Source organism: Marmota marmota, unplaced genomic scaffold (assembly GCF_001458135.2).
Source record: "Marmota marmota marmota unplaced genomic scaffold, marMar, whole genome shotgun sequence".
NCBI lineage: Eukaryota > Metazoa > Chordata > Mammalia > Rodentia > Sciuridae > Marmota > Marmota marmota.
Genome location: NW_026000153.1, coordinates 1,967,837 through 1,980,833, shown reverse-complemented (window position 1 = coordinate 1,980,833; position 12,997 = coordinate 1,967,837). Strand labels below are relative to the sequence as shown.

Genomic DNA, 12,997 nt, shown 5'->3' with positions numbered 1-12,997 from the left:
GGTCTATTTAGATTTTTCTATTTCCTCTTGATTAAATTTTGGTAGGTTTTATGAGTTCAGGAATGTAGTTATTTAGGCTTTATTGTTTTTAGCACAATTGTTCATAGTAGTTTCTTTTGATCCTTTTTTATGTCTGTGATATCAATTGAAATGTCTTCTTTTTTCATTTCTGATTTTATGTATTTGGGTCTTCTCTCTTTTATTTTGTTTAGTTTAGCTGAAAACTTGTAAATTTTATTCTTTCAAACAATAACTCTTTGTTTTATCTTTATTTTTTATTCTTTTTTACTTTTGATTTATTTATGCTCCAATCTTTCCTATTTATTTCCTTCTATTAACCTTAGGTTTGATTTGTTCTTGCTTTTCTAAGTCTTGGAGGTGTATTGTTAGGTTATTAGAACTCTTCTGTTTTTTGGCTGTGTATTTCTATAAATCTCCTTTATAGTATTGGCTTTCTGGATCCTGCAAATTTTTATATGCTGTGCTATTGTCATTTTCATTTATTTCTAGGAATTTTTAAATTTCCCTTTTAATTTAATTGATTTGCCCATTGGACATTTATGAGGATCTTCTTCAACTGCCATGTATTTATATGCACTCCATTCTTTTTGTTGTTTTTGTTTTTGTTTGTTTTGGTACCGGGGATTGAACCGAGGGGCCACTGAACCACATCCCCAGCCCTTTTTATATTTTATTTAGATACAGGGTCTCACTAAGTTGCTTAGGGCTTTGCTAAATTGCTGAGACTGGCTTTGAACTTGAGATTCTCCTGCCTCAGTCTCCCAAGCTGCTGGGATTACAGGCATGCGCCACCTTGCCTGGCCTTTTGTTGTTGATTTGTTGTTTTATTCTGCTGCTGTTGGATGAAAACATTCTATCCATTCCTTTAGGTCCATTTGCCTTGTGATTTGGCTCAACGCAGATTCTTTTTTTATTTTCTGTCTGGATGAACTACTATTGAAAAAATGGGTGTTGAACTTTTATTGTATTAGAGAGTCTCTCACTCTCACTCTTGCTCTCTTTAGATCTATTACTATTTATGTTATATATTTGGGTGGTTCCATGTTGGGTTCATATATAGTTACAATTTTTTTCTTGCTGAATTGATCTTTTCATCAACATATACTGAATGACCTTCTTTGTCTCTTTTTTAGTTCTTGATTTAAATCCTGCTTAATCTGATGTGAGCATGAATACTTCTGCTCACTTTGGTTTATATTTGCATGATAAATCTTTTTCTAATCCTTCACTTTTAGCCTATGTGTCTTGTAAAAAGCATGTAGTTGGTCTCTTGTTTTCCTCCCTCACCCCTCTGTTTCTCTCTTTTTCTTAATTCACCAGCTAATCTGTCTTCTCTGTCTCCCTCTCCCTGCTTTTTTTGATGGTACTGGTGACTAAACCCAGAGTCTTGCACATGTTGGGCAGTGCTGTATTACTGATCTGCATCCCCAGCCTGGTTTATGTCTTTTTATTGATGACTTCAATCCATCTATATTCAATGTTATTACTAAAAGGTATGAGCTTCCGCCTGTCATTTTGTTAATTGTATATCCCACTTGTTTTTTAAGTGTTATTCTTTTTCACCTCTCATTTATTTTTGTGATTTTATAGTTTTCTGTCCTGCTAAGGTTTGATTTTTTCCTTTTGTGTGTGTGTTCTCATAGTGAGTTTCTTATATTCATGTGTTTTCATGATGGTAGTTATTATCCCTTCATTCCTACTAATTATTATCCCTTCTAGTGTAGAACTTCCTCAAGTATTTCTTGTAGGGTTTCTCTTATAGTGATGAATTCTCTCAGCTTCTGCTTAACTGGGATAAACTATTTCTTCTTCAGTTTTGTAGGATAATTTTGCTGGGTATAGTATTAATGTTGTCAATTTTTTCCTTTTAGTATTTTAAATGCACCATCCCATTCTATTCTTTTTGGCCATCAAGATTTCTGCTGAGATAGCTACTCTAAGTCTAATGGGTTTTCGCTCATATGTGATGCAGTGCTTTTCTCTTGCTGTTTTAGGATTTTCTTTGTCTTGTTGTTGTTGTTGTTGTTGTTCTTCTTCTTCTTCTTCTTCTTCTTCTTCTTTTTTTTTTTTTTTGTACTGGAGATTAAACCCAGGGGTGCTTAACCACTGACCCACATCCCTAGTTTTTTTTTTAATATTTTATTTAGAGACAGGGTCTCACTGAATTGCTTAGGGCCTTGCTAAATTGCTGAGGCTGCCTTTGAATTCTAGATCCTCCTGCCTCAGCCTCCCAAACTACTGGGATTACAGGTGTGAGCTTCTGTGCCCAGCTGCCTTGTAGTTTTGATTATTATATTCTTTGATGAAGGTTTATTTTGGTTTAATTTAGTTGGGATCCTTTGAACTTTTTATATCTGGATGCGCATATGTCTTTGAAGACTTGAGAAGTTTGGGGGCTAGAAATTAGTTTTAAATGCCTTTTACCTTTTCTTCATCTTCTGGAATTCCCCTAATGTGAACATGTGTTCATTTAATGTATCCCATAAGTCTTGTAGGATTTTGTCATTCTTTGTAATTCTTTCTTTTCCTCCTCCTCCCCCCTCCTCCCACACCCACTCCCCACTGCTTTTTTTAATTTGAATGTGTAAATTCTAAAAACTTATTCTCAGGTTCAGAAATTTTTTGTTCTGTTTTTTTCCTAGTCTGTTATGCACATTTGTGTGAGTGTGGGAGGGTATCAGGGATTAAACCCAGGAGCACTTTATCATTGGACTACATCCACAACCCTTTTTATTTTTTGTTTTGAGACAAGGTCTTAGTAAGTTGCTGAGGCTGGTTTTGATTTGTGATCCTCCTGCCTCAGCCTCCTAAGTTGCTGGGATTATGGTGGTGTGCACCATTGTACCCAGTGTGTACATTATTATGTTTTTTTTTTCATTTTATTGATTAAAATTTTAGCTCCAATACTTCCCAGTAGTTCTTTTTACTCTTTTTTGTTTAATTTTATTTTTCTGTACTGGGGATTGGATTGAGGATCACTCTACCACTGATTACATCCCCTGTCCTTTTTTACTTTTTGAGACAGGATCTCACCAAGTTTCTGAGTGTGGTAATGAACTTGAGATCCTCCTGTCATGTTGCTGTGTACCACCATGCCTGGCTTCTTTTTACTATTTCTATTTCTTTGCATTTTTTCTCATTCATGTCCTGAATGTTTTTCTCATTTCTTTGTGTTGTTTATTTGTATTCTTTTGCATCTCACTGAGTTTCTTTCAGATCCTTATGTTAAGTTCTTTTTCAGGCATGCCATAGACTTCTTCAAATTGAGATCCACTTCTGGAGAGTCATTGTTTTCCTTTGTGGTGTCATGCTTCATTTCCTGTTTCTCGTGTCCTTATGTTGTGTCCATGCATCTGGTGCAATGTTTGCCTCTTTCAATTTTATGAAGCAGTTTTTGTGCAAAATACTTTTATGTGAGATGGAGTATAAGATTCAGTTGGACAGGTGCTTTGTGTTTGGTTACAGGATAACTCACAAGCATCTGTGGATTCGTGTCAGCAGTGTCTCTGAAGGCTAAAGTGGTTTGTGAAGTTAGGAGTATGACTTTGTAGTGGACACAGACTTCCAAATGTATGTGTCTTCAGGTTCCACAGTGTCAAGAGCTAATAGCATTGGGGCTTGTAGTGACAGCTACCACCGTCCTGGTGGGGTGAGATGTGTAGAGGACTGTCCCCATGTCCCTCAGGGCCTGCATGAGTGATGCCAAGTGATGGCAACCAACATTCCCCCAGCCAGAGGGTATGAAGGAAACTTTCTCTTGGAGTCTTATGATGAAGTGGGAGATGCCTGGCCATGGGATTCCAGAAGCCACAGCATGAAGCTTCCCCAGGTTTCTTGAGATGAGCACTGGTGATGCTGGGGTCAGTCACACCAATAACTCTTGATTCATGATTTGGGAACATAAAGGGGACCTTCCCTGTGTTCCATGAGGTTACTTACTGCAGTTGAAACTTCTAGCACTGTTACCCACGTTCCTGGAATTATGGGACCCAGGTGATATTTATGCCATGGTCCCAGAAGCCAAGCATGAATGGTACCAGGGCTTTTGGTCTGAAGTCCATGGACTGTGTTGGGGACATTTTCTATGTCTTCCAGGGCACATGCAGATAATTTGGGGGTTTGTGATGTTGCTATCTACATTTCTGGAGATGTAGCATATGGGGGAGATCTTCCCCACATCCTGTTCTTTGAGCATGGGTGTACTGGGGATTTTGTCTTTGATCTGTGGTTCTGGATCTTCAGGATATGGGTGGGAAAATCCTTAGGCCACACAGGTCAATCTCTGGTGGGAACAAGTCATGTGGTATTGGTAGCTACTGTCCTGTAGAACAGGGATGGGACCTTTGGTTCTTGGGAATAAGCTTACGTGATGCTGAGCTTTCTGTACCAGTAACTACGGTTCCAAGGCTGTGGGCTAGGGAGAAGACCATCCTTAGTTCCCATGGGGAAAGTGTGGATAGAAATCATGCCTGAGGTATGGCAGCCACTGGTCCTGAGGCTGCAGGATGCTGAGGATGTTGCCCTTTGCCCAGTGGGATGGATATTGGCCCATAGCTTCTGACGGGTTCAGGTAACTGGCCGCAAGACCCTTAAAGCAAGATAGCATCAGCAGTGGCTATTGTAGTAATTTGAGTTCTAGGGGTTGGGGAAAGCTCAAAGTAGGTTCCTTCTTTGGAACAGGATAGTTACTTTATTTTTCAGCACTGGGGATTGAACCCAGGGACAGTTTGCCGCTGAGCTGCATCCCCATGCTCTTCACCCCATCCCTTTATTATTTTTATATTGAGACAGGGTCTTGCTAAGTTGCTAGGCTGGCCTTGAACTTGGGATCCTACTGCTGAGTAGCTGAGATTTCAGGTGTGCACCATCACATTCAGCCCCAGAGAAGATTACTTTAGACCAGGGAGCTCTCCAAATTGGATTTAAAGCTTATAAGGATGGTGGAATTCTCCTGCAGTCAGGACTGCTGGTCTGATGCTGTGATCTGGTTGCTGACACTTTCCTGAAACCCCATAGTGTTCGTTCCCTGCACCCGGGTGGGAGTTGGTATTGAAATTGCAAATAGCTTTGTTTTATTTTTCCTCTAGTTTGTCTTCTCGCTCTCTCTGCTGTTAAGGGTTTCCGTCAGTTTTATGCTAATTTCCAGAGTTCTCCCTCACTCTCCTGGAAATAGTTTTTCCTTTACAATTTACCAGTTTGAAGTGAAAGTTGTATATAAGATCATTTTGTTCCTCGTCTATTTGCCCTTTTCCTACTTGGCAAACTTTGACTTTCTGTTTAAGGATCTTTCTGTAACCTTTGTCCACTTTTAGCCTAGGGTCACCACCTTGCTGGGTAAAAGCCCTTAGGGACAATTGTGCCACTGGCCTTTTCTCCCTGCACCTGTTCAATATAGATGACACATTTCTTCCTGTAAACCTGGACCACTTTGCCAATTTGCTGACCTTTCCAGTGTCCTCACACAACCCCAAATTCATCACCCTTTCCGTTGGGTACTTTTGTCTTGGCTCTGTGGAAAGAGGGGAAGACATGATCCTCTCGTGGGTGAGAGAAGGAGTTTAAGAATGCCTTTCATGGCTTTTGCTTCTGTCAGAAGTCACAAAGGGATTGAACTTCATGTTGGCCACTGCAATGCTGCAAAAGGGAAGAGATCCACCTGCCCTCCATGTGTTAAGCCAAAGTACAAACCCTCCTTCTCCTCCATCTGCCATATATTGTGTCTCTTTCACGCATGGAAGCACCCATGTTCTTGGACCTGTTCCTTAAAGCAAAAAGAGGAAAAACCCACATGCTTTCTTCATTCACTTTTGCTAAAAATATTGAGCCCTTCCTGTGTACTGAGTGCTGATCCAGCCCTGAGGTAAGCAGTGCACAGGGGGCACCGGGGCCACCTCTGGAGTGTGCACTCTAGACTGAGGGGCAGGCCATGAGCAAATAAAGGAATGAGCTAGAAAAATAACTGTATGGAAATTTACTCTCTAGAGAAGTGGCGTTAAGCTGTGATCACCTGAGTGGGGCGCTTCTGTAGGCAGAGTGCACCGGGAATACCTCCCCAAGGAGGTGGCAGTGCGTCAATGAGATGCAACAGCTGGGGGACATGGTGCCAGAACATGTGCCTGATGTGTTTAAGGCACAGAGAGAAGGCTGCGTGGGGGGAGGGGGAGGTCTGCACTGGCCAGGGGCCAGGGGCCAGATCCATGAGGCCTCCTCTCCTGGGTGAGTGTAGGACAGGTGTAGCACTTGAAGGCTTTTAAGCAAGGAGGTGATGTGGAAATGTCCCCCTGACCTAGTTAAAAGGCCCACAGTTTCACACAGTGGCTTTGTTCTGAGAGTCTCATAGTGAACGCAAGAAGGTGGCTGGAGCGTGTGTGAGGTGGCCTCAGGAGAGGCTGCTGGATGCCTTTCTGGGTGACCTGCCTTCTTTATCACCAGGAAATCAACGAAGCTTGTTGTCACCTGTCTGCTCTCAGCCGCCATCTGTGTTAGAGAAGGAAATTCACACCTCCCCGAGGCTCTAGGTCACTCATGACCATTTTTCTTTTTCAGAAAAATAAATCTGAAAAACCCAGTGCTGCAGCAGGTGCTGGAGAGGAGGAATGAGGTCCTGTGTGTCCTGATACAGAAGATCGTGACGACACAGAAGTGTGTGATATCTGAGCACGTTCAGATCGAGGAGAAGTGCGGTGGCATGGTGGGGATCCAGACCAAGACGGTGCAGGTGTGTAAGGCCAGGGGCTGAAGAGACCGAGGCCTGGGCAGCTGGTTTGGTCCTAGCCATGGAAACCATGGTCAGGGGCCTCTTTGGGTAGAGACTTCATTAGTAAGTTGACAGAAATACAACTCAAGTGAACGAGAGTTTCTTGGCCTGTGTAGTTGCCATATTTGTGGCGATCCAGCTTCAGTCACTGCTGGATCCAGGACTTGAGGTTATTGTGCACTTTTGTGCCACAGTCGGTTAGCCACTGACTTGGGAATATGTGTTAAACATCATGATGCCGACAAGGATTAGATCCGTATCCATGCCAGCCCTATTCCCATTCCTACTAAGTTCCATGGATCTTGTCTTAGCACCCCTTGTAGAAGAGGATGCACACAGTGGGGAGGCAGAAAGGAGTCAGGGAGTGTCAGAGTATGTGCTCTTGCCTACAGGTGTCAGCAATGGAGGATGGGAATGTCACCAAGGACACCAACGTTGTGCTGGAGATCCCAGCTGCCACCACCATTGCATATGGAATCATTGAACTGTATGTGGAGCTGGATGGCCGCTTTGGTGAGTGCTGCCTCCGAAGGATGCTGTGTGTCCACCCCCACTCCCCACCCCCCTATGTTCCTTTGGGGTACATTCTTGTAGAGGATCCCCTTCTGCTTTGGGCATCAATAGCGAGAGAGGGAAGAGATAGCAGAGGAGTTTAGGAGTGTCCCATATCTGGGTCCTGGTGAAGTGGGCAGCACTGTGTGGGGGCTTGGTGAGGGAGGCCCAGAGCAGTGCCACCTCTTCCGCCAAATGTCAGCATGGGGCCAGGTCCCACCAGCAGGGCAGAGGGATAGGAACGTTGGCTCCGCAGGCAGACGGGGTGTTGACCCGACACCATGACCTCTGGTGAGGTCTCTGGCCGGCTGTGCATCCCACTGAGATGCAGCTTACCCAACCCTATAAAGGGAAAGGGTTCTCTCTTGGGCTTCGGTGAAGATTAAATTCTAGTGTGCCTGGGTCACCTGTTAACTTCCACCTTGACTGTTAATATCATCCTCATTGTTTCCGTTCCACCTTCCCTGCCCCAGTATAAAGCCAGAAAGACTAAACTTGACCTTCCTCTGCTGATCATAAGTGTGTCATGTTATTGACTAAACTTGACCTTCCTCTGCTGATCACAAGTGTGTCATTGTTATTGTTCAAAGAAAATAAGGTTTTAGTTTTAGTAATGTCTGCTTATCTTAGATGCTCATGGTCCTTCCCTCTTGGTCCCAAGGAGAGCTCATGTTGTAACCTCTTACAGCTTCTTGGGGACATGAATAAGCAAATGGTTAACACATTGTTAACTTTTTTTAGGTTTGGTGATGATGTTAGGGGTACGTTTGTAAAAACTTTTTAAATTATCCTGAAATTTCACAGATGCAATGGTAAAATGTCTGTGATTTGCTTCCAGAATGACATGAGGGGAGCACAGGGTGGGAGCCTGTGTGGCAGGTGGAGGGGACAAGAGTGGCCAGGAGTGACAGTGCTCATGTGGTGTTTGTTTTTCTGTGTCTGACTTACTAACTCGGCATAATGTCCTTCAGGCTCATCTACCCTGCCTCACATGACAGGACTTCATTCTTTCTAATGGCTGAGCAGTATTCCATTACGTAGTTGTACCACATTTTCTTCACCCATTCTTCTGTTACTGGGCATTGAAGTTGATTCCAGGTGTTGGCTAGCAAAGCACCATTATTCACTGTTGTTACCATTCTGTGTGTTCGACTTCCAGAACTTATCTGTAACTAAACTGGACACCCTTCCACCACTCTCTCTCCATTTCTTCCACCTCCAAGCCCTTAACAACCACTGTTCTATTCTCTGCTGCAGTGAGTTTGATTATTTTAGATTCTACATATGAGTGTGATCATACAGTGTTTGTCTTTCTATCTGGTATATAATGCTCTCCAGATTCATCCATGTTGTCATAAATGACAGGATTTTATTTTCTCTTATGGCTGAATACTATTCTACTGTGTAATCTATACCACATGTTCTTTACCCATTTAATTCATCAATAGACATATTATTTCCATACCTTGATGATTATGAACAATGAGCCATTTTTGTAAGGCCTTTTGAAATTTTGGCTCATGCTAGAAGATGTCCATAAGCATGCTGGGGACTGAGGTACACAAGCACCATCCTGGTGCCTGCCGATCCAGTGTTTGCAGCACTTTGGGGAGTCCTGTTGCTCCTAGGGGAGCTTCTTTCTTCTTGGACTGTGTGTGTGTGTGTGTGTGTGTGCAGCCGTGTCTGGTCTGGCTCTTGTTTACATTTCAGTTTCAAGCTTTGTCTCTTTGCTGGCTTCCACTGTCTTTTAAAATAAACTCCTCTTTGTACTGCTGGGAAGAGGTACCCTGGGGACACCTCGGGCCCTTCCTTTGGCTCCTTTCCCACACCTGGCCTGGGCGGGAGCTCCAGGGACCTTTTCCCTCTGCCTTTGGTGATCCTACTGATGTGATGTTCTGGTAATTCACTGCCTGACTGGGAACAGGTTCTGCTTCTCTCTCTCTCTCTCTCTCTCTCTCTCTCTCTCTCTCTCTCTCCCCAACCCATGTTTCTGTCACCCTTGCCACAGAATGTTCTGACTCAGCCTTATCAACCTGAGGGCCCTTAAGAGGTGTCTCTCACCTCTCTTCCTCTGGTGAGATGACATTGGGCTGGGACTCTGCTTGTCCTTTAAGACAGTGAGAAGTCTGACTCCTGTCCCAGCCACACCACCTGTACTGCCACTGTTTCCTAACTGGCTTCTCTGAATCTAGCTCCATCTGTTCCATCCTAGCAGTACTACTAATGGGATTATTTTAACATAAAAATCGGATCACTTCACTCACCTGCTCAAACACCTCTGTGGCTCCCTTTGTCCCACACATGAAGTTGGCCACAGCCTGTGTTCCCAGCTTTCGCTCTCATCACCAGCACCACCTGTCTAGTGATGTCCCCCAGTGTAAGTCCACCGTCTAGTGATGTCCCCCAGTGTTAGTCCACCGTCTAGTGATGTCCCCCAGTGTTAGTCCACCATCTAGTGATGTCCCCCAGTGTTAGTCCACCGTCTAGTGATGTCCCCCAATGTTAGTCCACCGTCTAGTGATGTCCCCCAGTGTTAGTCCACCGTCTAGTGATGTCCCCCAGTGTTAGTCCACATCCTGGAACCCACTCCCCAGCCTGTGCTGGCTGCCCCTCCCATCTGGGGCCTGGGGCGTGCCTCCACTCCTTGCCCACCGAGCTCCTTCTGAGCCGATCTGTGGATGTTTAGGCATGGCTTCACCTAGGAGGCTTTTCCTGGTTCTTTTTCACTGTGATGGGGCTTAACATACAAGACCCCGAAATATCTTGAAAGAGTCTGAAGAAATGTCAGAAGCAAGAACGTCACTGTGGCCTCGGTGCCCATCTCCTGGGAAGCCCCAGATAAAGCGAGGAAGGATCTCTCCTGGAGCAGGGAGAGGCAGCCACCCAGAAAGAGGGTCCGAAGCTGCCCTCGGCTTCCTTGTCCTGTCCTGCTTCTCCATGACTCTCCCTCTGCATCACAGGAACACAAAACCACTCAGGTGTAACTTTCTTTGGGTTCTTCATCTCCTCATGGAGGCTCTGTGTCATGTAAAATTCATAGCAAGTGAATTCATGGCTTGACTCTTGTTGATCTGTCTTTTTCTTATATAACCTAAGATGTTTGTGAGGTTCTTAGCCACGAACCTAAGATGTTTGTTTCCAGGCCCAGCCACATGTTCACGCCATGGCCTCTAAGCACCCCAATTACAAAATAGAAGCATAGAGGGAACCCAGATTCTTGAGTGCGTGCACTGATTTTGCTTAGCAAAAACATAACACAATACCTGCTATTTTTACCCACAGCTTAGATGCTTTAGCTGAGTTCTCAATATGGAAGTGTTTCTGGAAACAGTTCTTTTATTATTAAAGCAAACCTTCCTATTACAGAAATTTCACTTATGTTCCAAAGTAGAGCTAATAACCAGGACAATTCATGTTTTTCCCCAAAACTTTACCATCTCCCTGCTTTTCCACTGGATTGATTTGAAGCAAATTGGAGACATTTTACTGTTTCATCTATAAATATTCCAGTACCTTTAAGCAATAAGTCTTTTTAAAAAAAGACTTGTATAGATTCATATAGAACATGTCCTTTTATGTCAGTAATTTCTTTTTTCATGCCAGAGATCCTTCCCTTCATTAATAAAGAGAAGTTGGGACTCCTTTAAGACATAGCCATATAATTACTCATGCATCTAAATGTACTCATAATAATTCTTTAATATTATGAGTATTCGAATTTCTCCAGTTGTTTCATACATGGTGGCTTGCATTTATTCAGAGGTTGTTCAAATCAAGATAAGGAAGCATTCCTGTGGAAGCTTGCCTCCTGCCTTTTGGAGACTCCACTCTGGAAGGCTTTGTGAGGAACAGCCATTGCTCCTGTGTTTGAAGGGAGTGCTGAGTTTTGGGTCTAGCAGCATAAGGTGTATAAGGTGGGTTTTGTGGGGAAGGTGGATGTGTTTTCTGCCCCAGCCTGAGTTGGGTCAAGGCAGATCTAAGATGTGCTACAGCTGGGCTGACCCGCTCTCTGGCTTGTCCTTTTCTCCTGCACTGTAGAGTTTTGCCTCCTCCAAGGGAAGCACGGTGGCTTTGAGCATGAGAGGAGAATTGACTCCATCTACCTGGACCCCATGGCTTTTCGAGAGTTTGCATTCGCGGACGTGCCAGATGCTGGGCATGGGAAGTCTTCCCAGGATGGGCCGTTAAGTGTTTTAAAACAAGGTATTCATGGTCGGGTGGGTATTGCCTTGTGGCTAGTTGATGGCTAAGCAAATCCTGTACCCCGGGGTATAGGATGTGGCCTTGTAATGTGTCCTTGAGGATCAGTGACTCCTCACTGACTCACAAAAAATCTTTAAAAAGGGAGCAGCTTTGCCTCTGAATCCTCTGAACCCGCCTTGGTTAGGTCTTAGGGAAGGCCAGATCTTGGGCGCCATGTATTGAAGAAATTATGGGAAGAATGACCCTCAGTGGGTAGGGGTAGGAGGAGATTGAGGACTGGAGAAGTCGGGGGCCTGGCATTTTTCTTTCATTGTAACGATGGAAGACTGCTGACTACTAAGAACAGCTAGAAAAACCCAGGTTTTTCATCTGTTTCATTATATTTCAGGCTTCATCGCCAAGACAAGCAGCACTTTGTCAGCACTGCACAGTGCTGTCTCAGAGGCTCTTTCTCTACATGGCCAGAGCTACATGATGCCAGTGGGAAAGGGGCAGGACTCGGGAGGTGCCTGCAGCAGTTCCTTTTTCTCTTCACCATGTTGTGTTTAAAAAAGCTGGTTTCTTTTTTTGTTGCAGTAGAAGGAGGAGATGGGCAAGGAAAAGGAGAAACAAGTGGTTAGGTAAGAGCTGTGGCAAAAGCAAGGAATGGCTCAGAATATACTCTGACTTGATAGATAAGAAGAGAGACTCAACAGGCTTTGCTGTGTCCTGTTGATTCTGCCACAGAATGTCAGTGTTGGAAGAATGCCATTATGGGCCAAATCCTGTAGGTCTTTCCCGTCTAGGTAGGTGATGAGTGAGAGTTTTGACTATTAGAGAATGTTGTGGGTTAGCAGCACAGCAGCAGCTGCACTGCACGGAAGTGAAAGGCAGTCCAGGGCTGGGCTTCCCCTGCTTCCTTTTCCCCAAGCCCACCTTTGAGTTGGCCATTCTAGTCAGCTGGGGGGCAGTGGGCAGCGGTGCATGTTGGGCAGGAGTGGGGTAGGGGCCCGCCTGGTCTTTGTGTCTCAGATCCTAATGAGGACAGTCAGTGTTTCTCTTCAGGCTGGGGCTGACAAAGGCCTAACTGTATTCACAGGAAGGTTTTTGAATGTCAGTTACTAGTTCTGTGTCTGTGGAGCTGCTACCATTTTTTGCTGGAATTTATCAACAGAGGTGTTGCATTTATGTATTAGTATCAGCCCTATGCATGAATGCATTGTTTTATGAAATCTTTTTTTTTTCCTTAAAAATCTCTGTTGGGCTTAATTTATTAGAAGCTTTTGACAACCTTAAAGAGGATTATAAGGGGAAGGGCTCCCAAGCATCCTGCAGAGGATGTGAGTAACTCATCTTCAGTACACAGGGAGGAGGAAAGGAGGGAGACCATGGCATAGCTGTTTGCTGTGAACATAGGGTGCCAGCCTCTTTGAAAATCATGCATTAAATATGAAAGGATACAAAATATGCAATGTAAAGAAAGGA

At 44.1% G+C, this 12,997-nt stretch overlaps 1 protein-coding gene across 2 annotated transcripts in view; it reads left to right on the top strand.

The window, feature by feature from the left end:
- The window catches only part of Gsdme (gasdermin E), a 66,298-nt gene that overhangs the window by 40,373 nt on the left and 12,928 nt on the right, over positions 1-12,997 (top strand). For both annotated transcript variants that reach the window (XM_048786349.1, XM_015490141.2), the window contains exons 4-6: positions 6,568-6,739; positions 7,171-7,291; positions 11,369-11,533. In XM_048786349.1, coding sequence (XP_048642306.1) covers positions 6,568-6,739; positions 7,171-7,291; positions 11,369-11,533 — 458 coding nt within the window. The remainder of the gene's footprint in view (positions 1-6,567; positions 6,740-7,170; positions 7,292-11,368; positions 11,534-12,997) is intronic.